Source organism: Diadema setosum, chromosome 14, assembly GCF_964275005.1.
Source record: "Diadema setosum chromosome 14, eeDiaSeto1, whole genome shotgun sequence".
Lineage (NCBI taxonomy): Eukaryota > Metazoa > Echinodermata > Echinoidea > Diadematoida > Diadematidae > Diadema > Diadema setosum.
The window spans coordinates 39,302,416-39,329,399 of record NC_092698.1 but is presented as its reverse complement, the minus strand read 5'-3'; the positions used below and the strand labels follow the sequence as shown (position 1 = coordinate 39,329,399).

Below are 26,984 nucleotides of genomic sequence, written 5' to 3'. Positions count from 1 at the left end.
TCGTCTGGCGTCCGGCATGTGTAAACTTTTTACATTTTCATATTCATCTGGAAAACGCATGGTCAGATTTCCACCAAACTTGGTAGGGATTACCACCAGGGTGATGGATATATCAGTTCAGATGGACACTATTTTACAGCATTATTGTTTTCATTGCAAAATTGCTAATTTTGCTTCCTGAAAATGAGTAATGTGCGCTGATTTCTTTGTCCATTTAGTCCAGGCGCAGTGACCCAGAAAAAATGACTTCGTTCAACCCACCCCGCAGAAAAGGTTTGACTGCATGGGGTGGTCGGTTGGACCCTCTGGAACACCCCTAGGTAGTATGTGATATCAAATTGTGGTATCAATGAAATTTTACAGGCCATTTTAGTTGCGACATGACCATATTCTTCGAGGAAGCGTCTGCGCACACTAAGACTACTACACGTACCACTAGCACTGCTACAGGCGCCAATGCCAGTGGTGCGTGTTATAGTCTTAGTGTACAAAGACTTTTTCCGCGACAAACATCGGTTTTTGCCTGCAAACTAACTTTTCACGATAAGCTGGTGTCGGTGTAGTGTAGTTTCCAGACGTTTTTATTTCGTCTTTATTTCTCCGAGTTGAAGCAAGCCAAGTGAGAGTGCGTACCCAGCGATTGTGACGCCCGAACCGTTTTTGGTGGCAATCATTGAGAATGCACCCTCACTCGGCTTAGCGCAATACAGCGGGCTTCTGCACAATACACAAACTGTAACTCAGAGAAATAAAGGCGAAATAAAAACAGCTAGAAATTAAGACTAGGGTCGGTAACGCTTGTTGCTATTGGGGCACTGAAAATGACAAAATTATCACAGTTTTTGCATTTATTTCACGAAGGATTCATCGAAACGCCTTAAAACTATTATGTGCATGTTGCTAGAGATGTCAGCAATACAATGGGATATATTGTAAGGTATAATATTGTGCATGGTTACCATGGTAACCGGATGCCTACAGGTGATTGGTAACTCCCAAAAATATCTGGAATTTAGACAGGTTTGTTTCTTTTGCCTTTCGTGCACATCACTCATTGAAGATGAGTTCTACACTGTAAAATTAGTCTGGATAAAAAGGGAAAAGACGCCCAAAATTTGTCCCTCATTCTCTCCTCAGCATTAATTCATTACTGCACGTTTTGAATAAAATTTACATATCATGATATGTCATTTCATTCTATATATATATATATATATATATATACATATATATATATATATATATATATATATGTATATATATTTTTTTTTTACAATAGCTAACGAACACAAAAGTACGCTTAATTCTTTGATGGATAATCCAGCGCACGTGTATATTCCTTCTTTAGAAAGGAATTTATCGGTATTGAATAAACTTCCTTTAAGAACATAAACAATCAACTGCTTTCCTCTGCTCTTTTCCAGGATTGTTTTGAATAACCATCGCTCTGTAAATACTCGAAAGAGCTACTATAGAATACTGGCTTTGCTTTCTGTATTCATCTTATTTTTAAGGGAAATTTGTGTCCATACATTATTAAAAACTATATACATTTGCCTATGCTTTGAAGTCAAATTTGTGTTGAAAGTACGACGGATGCAATGTATTTTTCATGCATTTTACTATTCGAAAATGATATTTTTCTTTCAATGACCGTTTATTATGCCTTTGCTTACAGATTTTGGATAATACTGGTTGCCATGGCAACAGGGAAAACTTTTTTAATGAAAATCAATAAAAAAGTGTGTGTGTTTTTTTTTATTGCATCTATAAGAAAAAAAAAAAAACCAAAACAATGTTTGCAGCAGCAGGAGGCATTTTGGGGGTTACCAGTCACCTTTAGGCATCCGGTTACCATGGTAAACATGCACAATATTATAACTTACAATGAATCCCACTGTATGGATGACATCTCTAGCAACATGTACATATATAGTTTTATGCAGTTTTGATGAATTCTTCGTGGAATAAATGCAAAAACTGTGTGAGTTTGTCGTTTTCAGTGCCCCAATAGCGACAAGCGTTTACCGACCCTAGTCCTAATTTCTAGCCGTTTTTTCGTCTTTATTTCTCCGAGTTGCAGCTTGTGTATTATGCAGAAGCCCGCTGTATACATTGCGCTAAGTGGAGTGAGAGCACACACCCAGTGATTGCGATTCGGTCTTCACAATCACCGGGTATGCACTTTCACTCGGCTTGCTTGAACTCTTGAAATAAAGACGAAATAAAAACGGCTAGAAACTACACTACACCGAACCCAGCTTGGCGTGAAAAGTTAGTTTGCAGGCAAAACCCTTGTTTATCGAAGAAAAAGTATATGCGCTCTAAGACTACTACACGCAGCACTGGCACTGGCGCCTGTAGCAGTGCTAGTGGTGCGTGTAATAGTCTTGGCGTGCGCAGACTCTTTTACGTTTGTTCCAACAAATCATGATGAAAAGTGGCCAGTAAAATTCTACTGACACCACAATTTGGAACCACATACTACCTGGGGATGTTCATAGAGGTCCCATCTACCACCTTGTCTGGTCAAACCTTTTCTGCGGGGTGGGTTGAACGAACTCCTTAATTAAGCCTCTTACAGGAATTAGCGCCTTGACTAATTGCTGCACTCCACAATCGTGAATGTAACCACTCACAAAATTATTTGGGAAGTCTAAATCTGTGAAAAATCTGACTTGCTTAATATATAGCTTATACTTTACAAGATACGTTTTCAGGCCCTCAGGGAAATTGGCATGTGCCATTTTTGTGGGTTTTGTGGTGCATAATCACATGTTATAAGTTCTACAGTTACTTTGACAAATGATTATCAGTGTACTGTTCCCAAGTAATTCTAAATGCAAAAGCATTGTGTGGATTTGAACATTCCATTTTTGCCATGATAGGTAAAGAGTATCAGGCAGTGAGGATGAGTAAACGAGAGAGGCGACAGCCAGGAACCATTCCAGACCTCCCTTACCTGACCTGGGAGAAAACTGGCCAGCCACCAGCAGGACCTTATGCTGTAAGTCACTTCTAATCTTTTTCACTTATGTGAAAGGACAGCATCAAAATTCTACTTTCCTTTTATGTGGGTGTCAAACACAACATTTTAGGTTGAATGTCTGTACACACATCTATTACATTTTTATTACAAAGGGGAAAATATGTGGATGGGGGTATTTAGCAATATTATGCAAGAAATGCACATTACACCAAGCATTAAAAAGTATTTTCCAGGCCAGCATTAACTCCAAGCTAATGCAACCACACACAATCAAGTGCAATGCATTTAGGATGCATTGGCCATAGAGCTGCCCAGATGAGCAGTTGTTAGTACCAGTCATTAGTACTAGTATACTTACACCTAGTGAAAAATTTGGGTCTTTACAGCAGATGAAAAGGTCGGTCATGTGATAGCTCTCAGCTAATCTTTTGATCCGGATCCATAGTCACCATTTCATAAACCTTTATCTAAACCTTGTGGTATTGATTTGACCTCAGATAACCTCTTCCTAAGACATTCCATATTAAAAAATCTTTAGTGCTGTAGAGTTGGCAGTGAAGGTGTCTGACGTATAGTTGAATCAAAAGGGCGTGGTCTAGTCAATGAAAAAGACTTTTCAGCAAGGTCTATGATCTTACAAAACCAGCTGATGCCTGCAAAAATTTGGATGGGAATATTTTGGTCACTGAAAAGTGAAAAATCAGGTTGATGTAGATTGCTGACGAGAGTTTTCCCATTTGAAATGGATGTGAATTAAAAAAAAAAAGACTTGCCCTAACCCTAACCCTAGTCAATGGAAAACAAAAAACAAAAAACAGAGGGATGTTCCAGTTGGGGCTGCATCATCTTGATGGATTGAATAGTAGCCTCTTTCAAAGCTCTCAGTGGCTTGAAGTGTAGGATTTCTCCTGACAGTTTCCATAGATGTAACTGTCTTCTCGTTTGATCTATTGTTGTAGTATGCAAAATTAAAGGAAATTTGTTTATTGTTTTACATTCCCTTCTTCCTGATCAGTCAGCAGAAAAACTAAGGCCTCCTATGTGGACCCAGGTAAATCACTGTGTGAGAGTTTGATATCAGAATGTATAATTACTAGATATCTGAAAGATATCATGTGATATGTTGTAGGGTGGTTTTTGGTTTGTTTGTTTTTTCTGTCTTCTGCTCATAGTTATCCCTTGGGTGACTTTTAACTTACTTTTATTTCTTGTTGTAACAATTCTTTTACAGTCACTGTAATTTCCATTTTTATTTGGTATGTCTTTTGGGATACTAATGTGAATTTTTTTTTTTTTTTTTTTTTTTTTTGATGGAATCATTGCATGTATGCAGTGTGCATGGTTATGTTCTTTTTGAGACTGAGTACTAAAAAGGAAAAATGATTATTTGACCTCTAAATATAGTCACATGTTTAAATAAATGTTTTTGTCTTCTGTTGTTGACGTAATATTTTGAAAATCATTTCCCTCGCTACTAAACTTTAATTCTGGTTGTTGTTTACTCATGCTACCCTCTAACCCAACTTCACATCATGTATAAACCTCTTTGTATATTCAGGAGGGAGTTTAATATGATTTTCTATTTTCATGAACATGTGGAGAATATTTGTACAGTTTCTGGTTTCTGTACATGTCTGGTGTCAAACATTTGTGGTCTTTAATTGTCTTGGTATTTCATGGGACTGATAAACAGCTACGAGACTAATTTGATTTACTTGTATTCAAGTGCATCAATGTCATACATCGTATGTCATTCATAATTGATCCTCTTTCATCAACATTAGGAGAGAACAACATATATTATACAGAATTTATCGGCAAAACATCTTATTTCAATGCAAGGAATGGCATTGAGGATTTCTACAGGGCAAGCTGGTACCAGTACTGAGAAAAGGCGTGAAAATGATTAATGAATTAGTCTGTCATAGTATATATATACTGTATATAGTGCATGAGGCTGAATGCACTATAACAGTATAAGAACTGACAAATTCTGAATTTGCCCCGAAGGTCAGTTATATTCGATGAGGCCGCAGGCCGAATCGAATATAACTGCCTGAGGGCAAATTCAGAATTTGGAGGTGGTTGACACTTGTTATAGTGCAATAAGAAGTCATGCACTGTGTGTTATATAAAATAGTATACATACCCACGGCAGATAGATGGAAAAAATACGAAAGCCTTGCTTTCAATATCCGTCAGACTGATTCCTTTTTCAGAACAGTAGGAGTCCAAAATTCGTAGGGTGTATTTGATGACTTCCTTTGTTTTCTTTGCATCCTTATCGTCTAAGATGCTGTTTATATAGATCAGTCTCTGTGAGAGTAGCTTCCATGTTTAAATCTACCGCTGAAAGTCTAACATTAGTTCCACACAGCTAGTTGCTGGCATGGCCAGCGAGAATCGAGAATAACGATAATATCGAGCAAAGCATATCACGGTTGTGGCACAATCGCGTAGATTAAATGCGGGATTCAGGTACTCGATGATTACAGTGAGGGAGCAAAAACCGATAGTCATATCGATAGTGGGTTATCGGTTGCAATCGTTATATTTTGCATGCAATATAACTTTTGTCATGCACTGCCGGCCTGTATCATATTAAAAGTATGTATACTATTTTATATTCCATTATATTCCTCATATGTTGCATTTTTATGCCTCCGCCACATTTTGTCGCCGGAGGCATTATGTTTTCGGGTTGTCCGTCCTTCCGTCCTTCCGTCCATCCGTCCGTCCGTCCGTAATAATGTAGCCAGGAAGTGTATTTTAAACTTTGGAAAGTAAACCATCAAGCATAAAAAACCCAGTGAATTATCAAAATCTTTGATCTTAACTTGTCTTCTAAAATGAACAACATATTTACGAATATGCCGTGATAGCCTAATTAAATAGAGGATCTAGTAGGCATAGGCCTAACTCTGTTTCAAAATCTGTGCATTTTTTATACCGTAACGGTTGTATTTCACTTGTCTCTGATTGTATATTCATCATGCGTCATTGATGAATGAATTTCACACATTGCCATGCAGCTTCCATTTCCATTTTTGTCTGTTATTTGTGCACCCAACAACCAGAAGCGGATCTAGAGGGGGGGTTGGGGGGGTTGCAACCCCCCCCAACAACAAAAAAAATCCGGGGACCATTTTTTTTTTTAATCTTATCTTTTTTTTTTAAACTTGTAATTTTATTTTTTTCTATTTATGGCAATGACCTCTATACCAAAAATAGTGGTGTTTTAGATGCAAGAAAACGCCATTTTCACACACAGATTTTCAAAAATTCTCCCTACTGTGGGAGGGGGGGACACCCCCCTCCCCCCCTCGCTCGCTCCGCTCGCTCGGGCTCGGTCGCTACCCTCCCTCGCATACCGCCCCAACCCCCTCCTTTATAAAAAGCTAGATCCGCCCCTGACAACTGCACAGTATGTTTTCCTTATCCTTCCTTTGAAGTTTTCATTGTAGATCAATATGTCTGAATCACTGAATTTGTCCAAAAGAAAGGCATTAAAAGCCACTGAAAGACTTTCGCACAGTGAGTAAACAATCACAGTATTAGCGCCGCGGCAGCCGGCTAACTATGCGCGATGGGTGCACTAGGCTGCAAGCTGACTGTAACTCCAGCAACTCGCTAGGTAGCTAGCTCACTGGATCCAAAGCCCCCCAGCTATGGCGACCAATATAGCGCCGCTAACGGCGGTAGGTGTACAGGTCATCGAAATCGAATTGGTCTATACCCATCTAGTGAATATGAATCACAAGGCAGTGTGCCAACTATACTGTAAGTAAAAGTCTATCATTATAAAGCAATACTGGTAGTAGCTAGCTTCCATAGGCCCATATGAAATGAAATGAAACATCAGAAACAACACTAGACTTTCTGTGGATGAGGCAAAGATACGACTGATCAGATGCTACATTTTGTAGATGGCCAATTTAGCTTGTCTCCTACTAGTCCATTAAGAAAATCAGTAAATTCAATACAACCACCAAAAAATTGCTTCTTTTTTAATCCAAATCATATCAGATTTTTATGTAATCATGCACTTATCCCATGCCAAAGTGTAATGACAATACTAAGATAACAATTTTACATTTCCTTCTATATCTGTTGTTACATTGGCTACATGGCCAATTGGTCTTGAGTTACATCAGTTACGTCATGTGACAATCGCACTCATGAGTTGGGTTTTTTTTTTTTCTTAACCTGATTGTAGGTGAGGCTAAGCTGGCTGAAAATTGAGGTCCAGTATCAGAAAACCAGCCTAAAATTACAATTGTGTGTATTTTTAAAGGACTTTTTTTTTTTCTGTAGACCTTATTTTCAAGTCCACAGCTATGGAATAAGTGTCAAAATGTGCTGTAATTTTCAGTTCCTTTAAAGTGTATTGATATACAGAAGACAATCTATGTATTGACAATCATAATACAATGTATATGAAAATCATGAAAAGATTTTGTTAAAAGTCTCAGTGTAGGCATAGTGTGTGTACATACTTGTATATGGCACTTTGTGCTGACACCATTAGCTGTTGTTACTTTGATCATTGCACAAAAAGTTAATGTTTGAAATCGTTTCAATTGCCTGTTTTCTAGAATACCTATTAACACATCACTTCACAGAGTTTTGCACCCTCCTCTTCATCAGATGTTAGCTGAAATCTTTGAAGTTTGTGGCATGTGATTCCTCTAGATGCAAATGCTGCATTTATGTCATATCTACAGTGTACAATAAGGGATAGAGTTGAGAACAGGAAAGCGTGAATTATGTACATAAACCCATGATGTCATGTACCTAGGTAAATCCACATTTTTTCATGGTATTAGTGTACATGACTCATTGTAATTGTTCAGGCATATTTCTGAAAACTAATCTTCTTGCATGTGTCTTGAGATTAAGTGCCATATCAAAAATTCTTGATATGACAAACAGTCATACTTCTATGTTCTACATGACTTTAAGAGATAAAATATTGTCTACATGAACTAGATCTATGCTTTATGGTTTTTATTTGTTTTGTTGTTGTTGTTGTTGTTGTTTTTTGTGTTTTTTTTTTTTTGGGGGGGGGGGTTTGTCTTTTCTTTGGAGGGGTTGTGAATTTCTGTCATAACAAATTATAATTTTGTGGTGTGATTTTCTTATGTACACAATTTAGTCATTAATCGCGAGAGGGTCAGACAACTTTAGTGTAGCAAGTATGCATGTATTGTTCATGGTGCATCAAGTTCTTCTGGCCAGTACACCAGGTGTTTATAAACTTGCATCACAAAACCACCTCACACCCACCACCAAGTTGCCAGACATGGATTTTTTATTCAGGCAGATTCTGAAAGAGTAGACTCTCAGATTTAATATCTAAATACAATGTAATGGAAAGAAAGCACAGCTATGCACTCTGGAAAAAGAAAAAAAAAAAGGGTGTTTCCTGAAAAAAGAGGCTTTGGAGATTTGGGTCTGTTTAAGTGCTTATAATCTCACCAAGCTGTGCTCCGTTCAATGAATGGGACAAAAAAAAACAGGATATGAAACTGTAAAGCAACCACAATAAAGGGGTAATCGGATTAAACTGAAATTTTGCACACTCTGTTAGCATAGTGTTTTATTCATGACTACTACTAACTTCTAAGGCAGTAGCATCATCCTATTAAAAGTTATTAGAGTTGAAAGTGAAGAGTATGTAGAGGGTTTTAGATAAAGACATGTACCTAGTCACACTATTCTACAAATATGGTGTTCTAGAAAAACTGTAAAAAAAAAAAAAAAAAAAAAAAAAATCCCATTTATTTTACAATTCCAAACATTAGATTTATGTAGAAGAAGATTTGCTTTTTCAGAACATATGAAAAATTGAAGATTGACTAGATTGACCCATTTCACTCAACACATAGTTAGGGTTGACAACTTTCTTTATTGTTTTGTGATGCATGGTTATATTTACAATTTATTTTGCATGTTATGACTCCATGAACTGCATACTGTAGATTCTGTCTCCTTATACATGTAAGATAATAATGTGTGACATAGATAATAGTCTTGAATGAAATTTTCAACACTTTTTATTTATTTTCAAAATGAGAGGCATCACACAGCGCTTGACTTGTACGCTTTATGAATAATGGGTATAATATATCAGGCCTTTTCGTACATGACAGTTTCGAGGCAATCAAAGCTTTCAGCACAGTTAGTTAATTTGTTGGGGGTTTTTTAGGCAACCTTGTTGATATCATAATTTGTTTTTTCGTCAAATGATTCTGTGTATTCAGGCCCTAGGAGTATCTCAGTTGGATGAAGTTGGAACTCTACAGAAGCCTGACTTTATCGCTCATCCTCACAAGTATTTCAGGTCAGCTGAGGAGGCAGAAACTGGGTCAGATATCCTCCAGAACAAAGGTTCAAGTCCAGGTGAGCTATTGATATTAACCTTTCAGCTTTATATCAGATTACATTAATGGAATTCGGTCGTGAAAGAGATAATGTGTGCTTCAGTGATGTGTCCTGTTCACTGGTCTGGTATCATGTGGTACTGGATGTGACTGTTTCAGAGTTTCATTATTATTCATGATTGCTCTGAAAAGTAATTGATTCAGAGAAGAATGCTTTTTAAGTAATCTCAATTGTGATCTCTAATGAAAAACAGGTAAAAATTACACCAAGTTATCCTGTAACTTGAATTCTCAAAATCATGTTGAGAAATGGATTGTTGTATCAAAAAGCATGTGTCAAAGTCTAGTTCAAATTATCGTCTGTGCAACAGTGGAATCTCAAAATATTCCTTGAATTTTATATTTCATGGAATGGCCTAAAGCTGATGCTAACAATGTACTCGTAGTTTTGCCAAGAAATGTAACATTCTAACCATGAATTCAGTAATAGAATCCAACAAATATACTAGGTGTTACAAAAAACATTTGCCACATTTGATGCTTAATATCTTGAAAACTATATATCAGATAAAACTGTCCTTGATATGAGTAATAGCTGAATAGTGTACAATTTAGTTGGAGGTAATTTGAATATGAAAATCTAGATCAATTTCATGAAATCCATGATTAATTTCAGAGTTAGGTTCCAGATTTTGGTCAAATTTTAACCCTCTGTACAAAACCTGAACTTTACACAGGAACTAATGATGTGTATGTGAGTGTGTACTTAATACAATGACCCTGAACAATGGATCTGGATACCACCTGTTCAGAGCGCTGCTCCAAGGCACATGAATACTTTATTCATGGCTCGACACTAACTTTTTTGTTTGGTGGCCCGATGGGGCCACCAAAATCCTAAATTTCAAATTTTTGGTGGCCCGAGAGAAAAATTTGGTGTCCCGAAAAAAAAACAATACAAAACTTTAAAAGTCCTTTTTTTTAAATGAATCAAATATTTAAGTTTTATGATAGTAAGAATTAGAATGTGGACATATCTACTCATAAATAAACTTCAACAAACTTGCAACACTCACTCTCAGGCACTCATTCAGTCCTTTTCATCCATCCTTTAAACAAATTTAACTGCTAATTTCCGGCGCAAAAAGTTACGAATTTATTGACATACTTTTCAAAAAATGTTGGAGGCCCGAGGCGGGCCACCAAATTTGCCCTTTTTTGAAATTTGGTGGCCCGACTTTCGTTTTTGGTGGCCCCGGGCCACCGGGCCACCGTTAGTGTCGAGCCCTGCTTTATTAATTATTCATGACGAATTGCCCTGGGCACTGCTAGTCTGAATTCATAGCAAAGGGTGAAATGCATGCACATGAAAAAAGTAAGCATATGCTTCCATGTGCTTGCATACACCACATTTCAGAATGAATAAAGACTAGCGGTGACAGTGGAATTTCTCATGAATAAATAGTGGAGCATTCAAATCTTGGTCATTGTCCAGGACCATTGTCTGGATGTCAACTACACACTCCCATACACACCAATTGACTTCTGTGCAAAGTTAAAGTTTTGTACAGAGGGTTAAAAATAGAGCAGAATCTGAAATCTAACTGAAAAATTAATGTTTAATTCAATGAAATTGAATTATGCTGTCATTTTGAAATTGCCTCCAACAAAATTATACACTATTCAGCTACTGCTCATATCAATGTCAGTGTTATCTGATACATGTATATAGTTTTTGAAATATTAAGGATCAAAAGTGGGAAATGTTTTTTGTAACATCTAGTACAAGTGTATAGACAAATTTGATTTCATAGTGCTTACCTAATAATAATAATGATAAAAAATTCCTATACAGCGCATTTCAGACTTGAAAAGAATTTCAATGCACTTTACAAACAAATTATACCATAATACAAAATGTAACAATAAGAATTGCAATTTACCAAACACAGTATATTTCTCTACAATAACTACTTCTTATACGTACATGAAGGGTCAGAGTTGCCAATCTAACATAACTACATTAATGAGATCAAGTTCAACAATTATATGCTACTTTGTATAAATAAGTTTTGAGTTTTTGTTTGACATTGTCTATTGGCATCTGACTTCTAAGTGGGTCAGGCAGAGAATTCCATAAAGTGGGTGCAGCAAAAGAAAACCCCTCTCCCCATAAGACTTTGTACGAATGGTAGGTACAACAAGTAAGTATCGAGCTGAGGATCGGAGACATCTAGAAGGCTTGTATGGGGTTATAAGTTCTGTAATGTAGTGTGGGGCTGTTCCATGTAGTGCTTTGAAAGTGATGAGGAGGATCTTGTATTGAATGTGATACAGTGAAACCCCGTTATAACGAGTTCGGTTATAACGAGGAACCGCTTATAACGAGGTGATCGCGTCGGTCCCATTTTCCTTGCATGTAAACCTATGGCAGAACGAATCGGTTATAACGAGTTTGGTTACTCGGAGATTCCGGTTATAACAAGGATATTTTCGGTGCATCATGATTAAGAAAAACATAAGCAATTTGATTGGATACAACGAGGTTCCATTTCTTGACCTGCCACTTTCAAACACGCGACGAATGAAACATTGAAAAGTGAATTCACGCTATCCCCGTTTTACATAGTCTGTGTAAAACGCAGGAACACACTGCACAATTTAGTGCCCGTTCTGTCTCCATCTCTTCAAATACTAGTAGAAGCGGGAAGACTCGGAAACAAACATGTTTCAGTCCCACCGTTATCCTTCTTTATACCGCCCATTATCAGTGACGAATAACCGAGTACCGTTCCTTCCATGTTACTTTCTTCTAAACCACATAACATAATCATAATCATTCCATTTTCTTTTTCGCGAGGTTCCATTTCTTGACTTGCCGCTTTCAAACACACAACAAACTGAACAATGAAAACCGAATTCACGCTATCCATGTCTCTGTCCCGTTTTGCAGAGTAGTTTTCTTCTAAACAACGCAGTAAGACACAGAAATACCTTCCAATGTTCCTACTAAGTTATTGAATGAAATCATTCGATTTTGTTTTTTGCGAGATCGTGTGAGTGATATTAGGTCAGACAACAGCCCAACGAGAGAGAGAGAGGGAAAAAAAAAAACCTTTTCATGTAGCAGCACTCGCGCCCAAAATGGACAATAATATTGGAATGCGTGTGCAACTCATCACTATATCCTTTCCATTTCTAGTTCCGACTTTCAGTTATTTTGCTGGCTAGTAACTATGAGTGTATTATAATTAAAGCCGAAATAATTAATGAAATCATAGTGATCCAGCCAGGTGACAGTGGAGTAAAAGTAGTTGAATAACGCATGTTAATTTACTTGAGTCGGTGTTTAGCAAAAGAAACAAACTCATTTAACAGTTTGAATAGATCTGGGATTGTTCATTATCCTGTAACAAATGATAATATAAATATCGAGTGTGTATGATTAAAGCCGGAATAATTAATGAAATCATCGCGATCCCGCCAGGTGACAGTAGCGTAGAAACAGTTGAATAGGGCATGTAAATCTACTTAATTGAGTTGGTGTTCAGAAAAAGAAACAAACGGATTTAACAGTTTGAATAAATTTGGGTATGTTCATTATCATTTAACACTGCATTTCACAACGAAGATTTTTCTTTGTTTCAGAATGGTCTATATAAACTATATGAGGTACAGATTTGCGTAAAAAGGATCACAACCTTCCAAATTCAACACTGTCGCATATTTTTCAAGAACGGGTGTACAAAGCGTGAAGAGATTTTCGGAAGAAAATAAAGAACGCATTATTTAATCCCTTCGGGTGCAACGATCATTCATTGTATAGGATTACAGCCGAAATGATTCATGAAATCATCGCATTCCCGCTGGGCACCGACAGCGTAACACACCTCGCAAGTTACGATAAACAACACATGTATGTTACTCTGTTTGCGCCGGTGTTTAGAAAAACTGAACAAAAACTTAACAGCGTAACATACATGTACCTCGCAAGTTACGATAAACAACGCATGTGTTACTCTATTTGTGCTGGTGTTTAGAAAAACTTAACTAACGCATTTTGTACAATCTGATTTTGTTCATTGTCGTCTTACACTATACAGTTATTTCACAAACGAAAAAGAAAAAAAAAATTCTTTCGGAATGGTTTGATGCAAGAGGAAGAAATAGGTGAAGAAAGAATCATAAATATGATCCTGCCGAGTAGGCCTACTTCTCAAGAACATAATGTGCAACTATTATGCGAAGAGATTTTTTGAAAAATAAGAATTAACGCATTTCAACCTCTACTTTTTCCCCGTCTTTTTTATGCATCAATTTACAAATAATTTCCCTTTATCGTCTCAATAATAACGATCCATTATTGTGTAATAACAACGCAAAGGATGTGCCTAAGTTTGATTGACAGGTATGACGTTGTGCTTATGTTTTTCTTTGTTTTTGATGCGTACGGTTATAACGAGGTACCGGTTATAAGGAGGTAATATCACAGGTCCTATGGACCTCGTTATAACGGGGTTTCACTGTACCTTACAGGAAGCCAGTGCAGATCTTGAAGGATTGGGGTTACGTGTTCACGTTCACGTTCACGTTCACCTAGTTCTGCAGAGGGGTCTTGCTTGCTTACAAGCATTCATATCTTCCTGAGCAATTACATTAGATAAATAAATTGGAAATCAAATGAAACAAATTAGGGATACTGGAAGAAGTCACTGAAGCACTTTAAAAAGTATTTTAAGGTATCCAACTGTCATTAGAATCGATTCATTGTGTAATAACTCCGCTGCAGAGACTTCATATTTGCAGTTGACTGAATTTTACAAGGAAATTAATTGTAAAATGTATGGTCAAGTGAGCATTGCCGTTATGTATTGCATGTCAAACAGTATGAATAGAGACAAAATATTACACCATTCCTTACGTAAATGTGTTTATTCCTCAAGCTTACAGCAGCCTTTATATTGTATATATATTATGTGGCACAGCATGCATGTGGCCCAGTTTGTGTTGAAGCAGGTTTTGTTGCACAGCACCTTTTTATTTGCAGTTAATTTTTTTTTTCTCACCCTCTATCCAAAGAGCTGAAGAATTCTTTTGATGAGCGCTCCCTGTTCCCAAAGTACATCCTAGACTATGAAGCAGAGATGAAACTCAAACATCGATTCTTGTTGGAGGGACAGCTTGGATCTAAAGCCAAAGATAAGAGGAGTGGCAGCCGAGTGTGGAATGTCTTATCGTCCACTTCCAGCATTCCCAAGACTATTCGCCCCTTTAGACTGTCCCCTCTACAGGAAGTGGTGAGAAAGAAGAGTGCTGAAAAGATGTCACAGAGCATGGGCAATGTTTGAAGATCAGCACCTACATAAGACATTGTCATCAATCAACTTCTTTTTCATTGCAGAGAGGTAAATGTAATTATTACCTACCAGTACTTTCTGTGCTTTATCAAAGGTGTATCAATTAATGTACTCCAGCAGTACATGTGTGGGAATTCTACAGCCCAGGAGGATGCCAACTTTTTTTCCACAAGCAAAACATTGATTAGCTGGAAGAGAGGGCATTCCCAGTTCCATAGTTCAAATGATGTACCATAATTGAATACACCACTGTTGACATAAGTAAAACTAGAAATGTCGCTATGGCGACTGATGCCTCCGCCATAATGCATGATTCTCCCAATAGGTGTATAGTACAATGTCTTCACAATGTGTGATGACAGTTTCACATAAATGGCAAAATATTGAAATGACAGGTTTGTCAGAAATATCTTGAATGTTCACTTTCCTTGAACTGGGTTTGCTATAATTGTGCAGGTACACATATTTGGGGAATTGAGGATTTTTACTTGACTTCTGACCGCCCCTTTTATAAGTTTATGCATTGAGTAATTCTCAAGGTATGAAGAAAGAGTGTAAGACCTGTAGTACAGTACAAAATAGTTTTTTTTTTTTGCATTTAAACCTGGCCTTTGACCCTTAACCTTTGACCTTCTGGCTGGAAATTTCGCAGAGAATCTCCATTAGGTAATACATGTATATATTAATTAAAACTACTAATGCAAGCATTGCATAATATACTAGTATATGAGGGAAATAGTAAAATTTTGAGGAGTTGACCTTGACCTTTGACCCCCTGACTATTGACCCATGACCCCTAAGTTCCCTGCCAGTCAGTACATGCGTATGTACCAAGTTCCATGAAAATACATTGAACCATTTGCGAGAAAAGTGAAATTGTAACATTTTCACCTAACCTTTGACCTTTTGACCTTTGACCTTATGACATGAAACTCTCTGGAGAATCTTTACACAGTAGTACATGTCTACACTAAGTTTCAAGAAAATACCTTTGGGCACTGCATAGATATGGGGGAAATAGCAACATTTTTAGCATTTGACCTTGACCTTTTGACCTTTGACCTCTTGCCAATGTCACTTAAATCTACTCAACTAGTTGCCCCATCAGACATCATCCTTGGACCAAGTCTGGTGAAAGCTGCTTCATCCAGTCTGGAGTTATCGCGCAAACAAATACAATTTCATGATTTGATCTTGACCTTTGACCTTTGACCTTTGGCCAATTTCACCCAAAATCTAATCAAGTAATTGCCCCATCATACTTTATACTTGGACCAAGTTTGGTAAAATTCCAGTCAATATTACTCAAGTTATCGCGTAAACGAATGCGGACGGACGTACGTACGGACGGATGGATGGACAACCCGAAAACATAATGCCTCCGGCACCACTTCGTGGCGGAGGCATAAAAATCTTCAGCAGAGAGAATGTCGATTTGAATGAAATAGTGTGGTATAAGTGACAGAGAGGTAAGAAACAAATTTAAAAAGAAATGGGGGGGGGGGGGAGGCTGTGAGATTAGAAATACAGTGAAACCCCGTTATAACGAGGTCCGTGGGACCGGCGATATTACCTCGTTATAACCGGTACCTCGTTATAACCGTACGCATCAAAAACAAAGAAAAACATAAGCACGACATCGGAATATACCCATCAATGAAAGAAACTTAAGAACATCCTTTGCGTTGTTATTACACAATTATGGATCATTATTATTGAGATAATAAAGGGAAATTATTTGTGAATTAGACGAAAAAGTAGGGGTTGAAATGAGATAATTCTTTATTGTAATTCTTGTTTGTTAATTTTTCCTAACACCAGCGCGAATAGAGTAAAATATAGGCGTTGTTTACCATAACTTGCGAGGTATTTTTACGCTGTTGGTGCCCAGCGGGAATGCGATGATTTCATGAATCATTTCGGCTGTAATCTTGTACAATATAATGATCGTTGCGCTCGAAGGGATTAAAAATGTGTTCTTTATTTTCTTCCGTAAATCTCTTCGCGTTTTGTACATCCGTTCTTGAAAAATATGCGACAGGATGGAATGTGGAAGTTTACGTTGTGATCCTTTTTACGCAAATCTGTACCTCATAGACCATTCTGAAAGAAAGAAAAATCTTCATTGTGAAATGCAGTGTTAAAATTGTGATAATGAACAAACCCAGATCTATTCAAACTAATAAATACGTTTGTTTCTTTTTCTGATTTATGTTAACATGCGCTATTCAACTATTTTTTACGCTACTGTCACCTGGCGAGATCGCGATAATTTCAGAGTAACATGTATGCGTTGTTTACTGTTAACTTGAGAGGTATTTTACGCAGTTGGAGCCCAGCGAGAATTCGATAATTTCATGAATCATTTCGGCTGTAATTTTATACAATGTATGATCGTTGCGTCCGACGGGATTAAAAATGCGTTCTTTATTTTCTTTCGAAAATCTCTTCGCGTTTTGTACATCCTTGAACTGTTAAATGCGTTTGTTTCTTTTTCCGAACACCGATTAAGACAAGGTTAACATGCGTTATTCAACTATTTTTACGCTACTGTCACCCGGCGAGATCGCGATGATTTCATTAATTATTTCGGCTTTAATCATACACACTCATATTTAAATTATCATTTGTTAAATGATAATGAACAAATCCAGATCTATTCAAATTAATAAATGCGTTTGTTTCTTTTTCTGAACACCGATTAAGTAGGTTAACATGCGTTATTCAACTATTTTTACGCTGTTGTCACCCGACGAGATCGCGATGATTTCATTAATTATTTCGGCTTTAATCATACACACTCATATTCAAATTATCATTTGTTAAATGATAATGAACAAATCCAGATCTATTCAAATTAATAAATGCGTTTGTTTCTTTTTCTGAACACCGATTAAGGAGGTTAACATGCGTTATTCAACTATTTTTACGCTACTGTCACCCGACGGGATCGCGATGATTTCATTAATTATTTCGGCTTTAATCATCCACACTCATATTTGCTAAGCAGCAAAAGAACAGGAAGTCGGAACTAAAAATGGAAACGATATAATAATGAGTTGCGCACGCATTCCAATTGTCCATTTTTGGCCACAAGGATGTCGCTACATGAAAAGTTTTTGAATGCGTTAACTTTTTCTCTTTTTTTTTCTCGTTGCGGTGTGGTCTGCCCTAATATCACGCACGCGTATCTCGCGGAAAAGAAAATCGAATGATTATGTTTAATGATTTAGTAGGAACATCGGAAGGCATTCCTGTGTCTTATCGCGTGATTTAGAAGAAAACATGGAAGGAACGGTTCTCTGCAAAACGGAAAAAGACGTGGATAGCGTGAATTCGGTTTTCAGTGTTTCGTTTGTCGCGTGTTTGAAAGCGGCAATTTAGTCAAGAAATGGAACCTCGTTATATCCGATCAAATTGCTTATGTTTTTCTTTATCATGATGCACCGAAATTGTCCTCGTTATAACCGGAATCTCGTTGTAACCAAACTCGTTATAACCGATTCGTTCTGCCATAGGTTTACACGCAAAGGAAAACGGGACCGACGCGATCACCTCGTTATAAGCGGTTCCTCGTTATAACCGAACTCGTTATAACGGGGTTTCACTGTACTGAGGACAGTGGTGTTCTAATAGTTTTGTGCTTTAATTGTAAGGAATGATTCATACAAACAGTTGTTGTTGCTTTAAAGTGCATCAAAAGGAAATATTTGCTGGGGGGGCAGAAGTGTTATCGGTTTTGTGTTGTGTTGACATACCGGTATTCTCTCATGAGAGGACATTTTCATGTCAACAAATGGTCGATGATATCAATGATGCAACAGTCATATTTCTGGTGCAGTGGACATAATTAATGTTTCTTTTCTGTCCAGTGCTAACAACTGAGTGACCAAAATGGAAATATGGTTGAAGACAGTGGCAAACACTGCAGGCTTGAGGCAGAAGAAGTTGGACTGTACAGGTGCTGGTGTTATGAAACTGGCTCTCATGAAAATTCCCATGTAAAGTACAGCTTACCAATTTAATGTAATGAATGGCGACTTTTGCTGTCTGGAATATTATACAGATTGTTCAATGCTCAGGGTTTGAAATGCAAGTGAAGGAAAGACCCTTGATAGCATTTCAAACTCATTGGATGAAACAATCTGTGCGTTCTCTCTCCCACTAGTTATCTTTTTATGTATTGTTTCACCTAAAAGTCACACCATATTTGCTACTCATAGGCAAGTACTGCAAGTGGTATTTTCAATATACATGTACTAAATAAAGTTTAACACCATACAACCTGTTCCTTCCAGGAACCTGGGGTTTCCATAGCGTCAACTCATAGATTGGATACCAGGTTCCCAAAGTGTACACTAGAGTGTCTTCATTTGTGGCCAAAATTCATGTTTGTATGTATGATACTGAATTGAAAATTTACATAATTGACAAATTAGGGTTGTGCTATCAACATCTGTTTTTTCTGTCTCAGAATGACATGTACTCATGGCTTAATTTGCCTTTTCCAACAGAGTAGTGTGCTTGTATTGCTGCAAAACTTGTATTAAGATGTACATAGCAATCAAGGCTGAGTTCAGTAGATTTTTACTTTCACTGCCCAGTTTAGGTGCCCTTATGGTGTTTAACCCGTTGAGGACGGTTTGATTTTGCTACAACACGCATTTCCCATAGACGCTTGCCCGAGTATACTCGGGACTCGTCCTCAACGGGTTAACAAAAGAATCTGCCATTCCAGTGCACACTCTATTCATATCTCACATCTGATCAATATTTTGCATGTTTCACGGCATGTGCAGTTGACCATGGAAAGGAAATACAAATGTAATGCTTGTCTGCTTTTGCACAGGTGGATTGCCAACCTGTCCGTTCTTCACAGATAGTGCATGGAGATTTGATGCTCTTAGGTTAAACTTTAGATAGTATTGATTATCTTGTGAGTTGTCTTCAATGCCATCATATGTGACCCGCTACAACAAAAGGATCCGAAAGTCGGGGGAGGACAATTTTCTAAAAATGGCATGACATTATTCCCTTACTCTTCTCCTATAATTTCATGTATATCACAACTTATCCAATCACTCGGTTGTGAAGATATCGATTTTATTAGCGCATGTCAAGTGGTTGAGGAAATCAGAGTTTTGAGAAAAACGCCTTCAAAGTTTTCCTTCCGACGCTGTCATGATCAAAGGGAGGCAAGACAGTTTTCACCGCTGGACAATAGAAGGTATGCTCCTAGCGACCGCCATGATATTCATTCAAGCTTAGCGCCAGCGGTCTACGCACGACCAATCAGTAATCAGGATGCCACGCACTGACCAATATGATCACTCCCTCGTTGCTAGGGGCGGAGTCTAGCTGCAGCGCTAAATACAAATCTTCTGACACGTTTCTGTTACGTTGAAAATCATGGTCCAGAAAAACGCTGATTTCTTGCCTTTCCTTTGATCATTAAGCTTCGAAATTTCGGCAGATAATAGATAAAACATTAGATTGCAAAATTATGCCAAAAACAGAAATCCGATTGTTTTGACCAATTTTGATGATGTGACTTCAAACTCGATTTTCTCGGCTCAGCTGTCAGCAACTTTAGGATCCTTTTGTTGTAGCGGGTCACATATAATCTTAATTCACAAATGAAACAGTCTTGGATTAACGAAGCACAGTAGGACCTCGCACTTCTAGCATATTGTGCTCAGGGTATACACATGCTACTACCAATTTACTAACATAATTATCTGCCTGGCATTGTCATGTTTTGTACTTCATTAAAGTTGATACGGAAATAAAACAAAATGTACATAAAATATCCCTTCATTTATTGTTTGTTTGGTTGATATTGACCAAAATGACATTGATATTGTGACTCGTCAAATACTGCCGCTGCATCGCACTGCTGTGCACTCATTGCTAGTGACGAGTGCGACACCAGTCACTGATTTAATCTTCTCACAAACTGGCTTTAAAAGCTACAGTCCACTGCGATGAATGGAGTATGTTCCATTGTGTGTTTTCACGATGGTTGAACATTCTTTTGTTTTCAGTGAGATTTGGCACTGAAAAATACATGAAAATATTAAAAAGAATGTCAGCCAGTTGGCGTCCAGATAACTGAGAATCTGGATAGTCGATGGCCAGATAATCAAGGTCGTACTGTTTACCTAAAACATTTTAAATCAACACGTTTTTTGTTTTGGAGCACACAAAAGGGGGGTTAGGAATGTCTGTTGGTAAGTTTTTATGTGTAGTGGCTAGTCATGGTGATTCCATCGTCACCCCAAAGGTGTATACTTTGTTGATGTGTCAGTGTTTTGCCCTCACAAGGGCCTTTCAAGAAATTAACACTGGACATTCTGCAATTGCCATTTGAAATTCTCAGTCATGAAAAAATATGTACATACAACATACATGTATTAAGTTTTTTGTCTTAATTATCCTTTTTCATTGTTGTCTTTGTGATTTAGAATGTAAATATTGCAGTGACAATCAATAGTTAAGACATACAGTGAAATATCATTAGGCATGTGATAACATGTGATTTTGAATGTCTTTGTAGTATTTGTCTCTTTTTTTTGGGGGGGGGGGAGGAGGTATTTTTACTTGCGGAACATTTATCACAATTGCTGTGCCATGTGCTTACTCATGTACATTTGGTACATTGTATTTGAGACATAATTCGCTATATTTCTCAGTGTTGAAAATAAGATTGTTGAATGGAAAATATCACATCAGCTCTACTATACCAGATGATACAGAAATTTCCTGTAATGTTCATAATTGCTCTGGGACTTTTTTGTTCGATTGTTCACTTGTTCACCTACAAATGTGTAAATGTGTCTGCCTAGCATTTTGCAATTTCAGTATTACAGTTTGTAAGGGCCAATGTTTGAACCAACACTGTTGACAGTGAAATGTAATACTCATATTGAAAACAGTCATCATTTAAGCAGGCCACATTTTGCTCATGCATATTCTGCTTTCTTTGTAAATCATTTAAGTAGTCCGTCCAGTCATATAAGATATCAAACATAATAAAAACAAGTCTTTGAAATGTCAATACAATGAGTTTTGTGTGCTTAGACTTAGAATGAGTGTTGAATGCTGTACACCTAAGGAAAACAAAAATACAGAGTTGCAAATACATATTCATCTCTTTTACAGCTGAAAGCTGTAATGATGTGTCTGTGGATATCAATCAAATATGTATTCACTTCAGAATTCATATCTATTTTGGCCTTAAAGGACAAGTTCACCTAAACTATGTGAATTGAAGGAATGCAGCAATGTTAGTAGAACACATCAGTGAAAGTTTCAGGAAAATTGGACAATCTGTTCAAAAATTATGAATTTTTAAAGTTTTGGTGCCACCACTGCCAGATGAGAAGACTATTGTTAGTGATGTCGCATAGGAACACTGTAGAACCATGTCAAAGTATAAAGTTTGTGATGTCGCATACGAACACAGTAGAACCATGTCAAGAAAGTATAAAGAAAATTTTACAGAATTTCACCTTCCTCACATTATAAAAGAGCACTTGACTTGCCTCTTTTAGGAAGGCAGGGGGGAATATTACCCTTAATATGTGTACATGAACATCAGTAATAAGTTGAGGGAATGTGTACTTTAAAAATAAAAGATGAAATTTTGTTAGTTTCTCTTTAGTTACTTCATCATTCCACATGTGACATCACAAACTGTAGTAGTCTTCTTATTTGGCAATGGCAGCACTCAAACTTCAAAACTTTGTAACTTGCATGGATTGTCTGATTTTCCTCAAACTTTCACTGATGTATTCTACTACAATTGCTTCCTTCACGCAATCAGCACACACATTAAGGTAAACTTGTCCTTTAAAAATAGTGAATGACTTTAAAAGCCAAGTCCCATGTGTAAATACAGTTTCACATATTAACACCTATAAAACAAGCATTCACACTGTTGAGAGTATTCAACATATCTTTTGTTTGCTCATTTATTTACATCTGTACAGGAATTAAAAAAAAAAAATAGCACTGTAAGCATGATTAATAAAGCTTTCACAATTCTTCCTTGGCACATCAGTGTCTCACAAAACATAGCAAAGCAAAACCTGCTGGTTAACTTCATTCCCGCACTATTCATGCTACCGCCTGACTCAGTTTCTTGTGACACATACAGTACATTATACTTCTCATTACAAAAAGCTTTTAGGAGTTGATGAAAACAAGGGAAGAGACGAGATCCATTTCCTTTTCCACACCCTTATATGATGTGGACTGTAGACATGCATGCCCAGCTTTTTGTGTGGCCTCCTCACTTTTAGTACATTCCATTCTACCCAACTTCAGAAATCAGTTTGTGAGAATGGAGAACAGCGAGGCAAAGAGTGAATGCACAACTGAGTTTTACACTAGTCACAAAAAAGAAGAAGAAATAAATCTGCCTATCATACTAAACTGCATTTCTAAAATAATTCACAAGCCCTATATGTACATACATACAATATACTGTACATACATCATTCACAAAGCCTAAAAGCTTCCAAATAACATCCATGCATAGCAATCAGAGTCACTCAGGATCTTGTGTACCCATATTAACATTAACTCGAGTGATGTGTAATGTTGAACCCATACATTTTCAGAGCACAACAAATCATGTATGGTAACAGCAATGTAATACAGTGTTAAAGCCTCTCATTAGCATTTACACTACATTATTCGGACCTTGACCTGTGACCCCATGACCCCAGGATTCTCAGGAGAATCATTGTCTGGCAGTACATGCATATTATACATACTATCAAGATGCTAATTTGAGTCAGTTCAGAGATAAGGAGGGGAAAAGATTAGATTTTAGCATTTTCATTTCACTCTTGACCTTTGAACCTGTCCAAAAACTTTCCCAAGAGAATCTTTATCCGATACTACTACATGTACATGTATACAGTTGAACCTCTCGTATCCGGACAAGTCGGGACCGGGGCTCATCCGGATAAGGGATTTGGCCGGATACAGGAGACACAATGCTTTATACATGTGCATATACATACAAATGTACTGATGTAGCCCATTGTAGTACCACATGTAGTAATGTGTATACCGCAACCTTTTCATTGTTACATTTGGGGATGTTTGGGGATGTTAAAATGTCTGAGGGTAAGCAATATGGAAAGAAATTTGATGTAATGTATGTTGATCATGTTGGAAGTAATATGTAATTCATGTGTGTTTGTGTAGGAGTTCTCAAGGAGTTGGGATTCCCCTTTCCTCCCGTAATTAAAAAAAAAAATAATCACGGCGAGATTGCGTCCGTATAATAGAGAGATCCGGATAAAGGGAGGCCGGATAATAGAGGTTCAACTGTATTTGTACTAAGTTTTATGAAAATACCTTCAAGCATTATGGAAATATGGGGGGAAATTGTGAAATTTATGAATTTGACCTTCATCTTTGACCTTCAGCTTGTGCACCCACAAGTTGATAGACTCAGCTTCATCCATTCATACATACATAATACACTATGCCAAGTTTCTTCTGGATACCTAAGACAGTTCCTAAGTTGCAGTACAATGTCCACAGAATCAATTACATATACTGACACAAGGACGGACAGATGGCCAGATGGACAACCAGAAAACATAATGCCTCCAGCGACGCTTTGTGGCAAAAGTCATAAAAAAACAAACAATAAAGTTACATTTCCACATTCTGCCAGTTAGGAACACATTTCACTGTTGTAATTCACATGTGTGCCACTTGAAACACCCAAGGAATGTTCTTTCCTTGTGACCATTCTGCAGGTGCTCCTATATTGTCACAGAATTCACTCCTTTTCCCACTGTTCCTGTCTTTACATGGTAAACATGCCCTAGCTTCTTATACCGAGCATGAAGGAAATTAGAGTTATGAATATCATTTATACAGTCAACCTTGCTGAAGTCAACCTCACATAAGTCAACTTAAGCAAGGTTAAGTTCTTTTTAAAGTCCTCTTCATAATCCACTGATTTTAATCCCTTACATTGTATAAGTTGAATTTTCTCTATTAAGGTGAATCTACTTCTTCAGTCCACATAGATTCGACTTAGGCAAGGTTGACTGTATTATACACTTGGATGGACTTTTGAGATGGCCATCACTGTTCATACACATTTAAGATATCAAAAGATTATTTCAGGTAGGAGATTTGAAAACTGCTCTTGCACAAAAGAATTCTAGTGAGTTATCACTTCTAGCTGATTTGTAAGATAGCTTCATTGTGAATCACTATGCCATAAGCAAGAAGTAAATCGTCGCTGGGGCGACAAGACGGCGACAAGACCTCGTATCTCAAAAATGTCAAATGTTCAGGAGAGCCAAAAAACATGGCGGCCAAAGCACTATACTGAATGGGATAGCCGTTCCTTTGACATGCCGTGGTGGCTTCATTTTTGGGGTAAGACAGCTGGGATTTGGACAGGACATCATTTAACCGATTATTTGAGCACTAATGCAAAAAAGTCATTTTCACCAAAATTTGAGATACAAGGTCTTGTCACCCCAGCGACGAAATACTTGTAGTCCTTACACACAGAGCCTTGTACATATACAAATTTCTTTCAATCCAAGGAAGAGATCTCTGCATTACTTACTGTACAGTTCTATCAAAATTGTAAAGATTACATCTCAGCAAATATATTCCCTCTCGGTCCCACTGATGATAATTGTTTTTCTACTGAGGCAAGGAAGGTATCCTCCAAGGAAACCTTTTAAAACCTTAATATGCAGTTTAATGTACATGGAAAAGCAGATTTAATTTTTTCATGGTTCAAATTATTTGCACAGTTTTCAAGAGAATACTGTCAATTATGTATTCCTTAATTACACTACGACAACCATCACTGAATGGCTGGGGCCTAGGGGAGGATGTCCAGCAAATACAATGCATGGTGAAATCCCTGTTCAAAACAGAAAACCAATTTCATTCAGACATTAATGGAATTTGGTCACAGATACTCCATTGAATGGGCAGTACATGTACACAGTGTGATTCTTCTCCCATGCCTACATGCAAAGATATTCAACAGTAAATGAAAACAGAACTTAATCTCAGTCACTTTCATCATCAGACAGCACAGCAACTCTCTTCTTCTTCTTCATGGCACTACCATCATCATCATCCTCGTTGCCCTCAACCTTGCGTTTCTTGCTCTCTGCATCAGAGTCCTACAAAGGGTTCAAAGTCAAAGATCACTGATGTTGCCAGACACAACAGTATAAACACTCCTATAAAATTTGATGAGAAATTTTGTAACATACAACAGTTATTTGCTATCCTACTGCAAAGCTCCCATGGATGCACTGTCTAGTCCATGCATCACTTTTACCTTATGAAGCAAGGATTGAAGCAATGAGCAGAAAGTAGTCAATCATTGGCCAAGGAGATCATTTACAATGTAGACACAATTCATTCCATGCCTAAATCTTAAAGTAACCAACGTAGATAGAGATGATATTCACATAATTCTTGTGTCACTCTCTTCATAACAGAGTACTATAATTATTATGTATGTGGCATTTCAGATAGCTGTAAGTATCATTAATCCTTCTGTAATCGGAGTAGTTAATGTCTCAAATCACATCAAAACAATGCACTGCAGACCTAGGTATGGTAAACAGCAGCTGCAGTTCACTGGGCCTGTTTAAGTACACTGTGATAGCAGTCAAAATATGCTAAGAGAAGCTAGAGATCTCCTTCATGGATGTTTATCAGACCAATGTAGACTGAATTTCAACTTATCATATGTGACTGTGATATTTTTGTTCCATATCAGTTGGAGGTATGAGCCGTTATCATACCAACTGCCTTTCGGTTCAAGGTTTTAACTGTTATTGAACTCATTGGATGTTAGTTCAAGGTATGTTGCTTCACTGCACTTTGCCTATTATGAATCCCTCCTTGTCATTCTGCAATGGTATTGGGCTAGTGAAATTGAATAATCTTCCTTGCATGGAAGCATTACCACTGTTGAAGACAGCCATATTTATACATTTCTTCTTCATAAACAATTGCATATCAAAATCTTGAAATATATCATCAAAATTCATCATATATCTGCTAAACAAGAGACCCGGGGGTCACGCACTCAGCTGAGTATCGCATGTTCACCTTCCATGCATTCTTGCAGACTCTTACCTGAGAACATTGGAAACTTATGGTGGGGGGTAGCTTTGAGAGTGGGGGCATTGGGTCCATTTACATATTCCATCACATTGGTAAAATACCTACCAAGCA

At 37.4% G+C, this 26,984-nt stretch overlaps 2 protein-coding genes across 2 annotated transcripts in view; one reads left to right on the top strand and one right to left on the bottom strand.

Moving 5' to 3' along the window:
- LOC140237437 (cilia- and flagella-associated protein 337-like) overlaps positions 1-15,100 on the top strand; it is an 87,370-nt gene extending 72,270 nt beyond the window's left edge. The window contains exons 28-31 of the mRNA XM_072317363.1: positions 2,889-3,007; positions 4,005-4,040; positions 9,253-9,391; positions 14,452-15,100. Of these exons, the coding sequence (XP_072173464.1) occupies positions 2,889-3,007; positions 4,005-4,040; positions 9,253-9,391; positions 14,452-14,720 (563 nt within the window). The 3' untranslated portion in view covers positions 14,721-15,100. The remainder of the gene's footprint in view (positions 1-2,888; positions 3,008-4,004; positions 4,041-9,252; positions 9,392-14,451) is intronic.
- A 7,568-nt stretch (positions 15,101-22,668) lies between these two features.
- LOC140238354 (uncharacterized) overlaps positions 22,669-26,984 on the bottom strand; it is a 45,464-nt gene continuing 41,148 nt past the window's right edge. Inside the window, exon 13 of the mRNA XM_072318286.1 lies at positions 22,669-25,915. Within this exon, the coding sequence (XP_072174387.1) occupies positions 25,799-25,915 (117 nt within the window). The 3' untranslated portion in view covers positions 22,669-25,798. The remainder of the gene's footprint in view (positions 25,916-26,984) is intronic.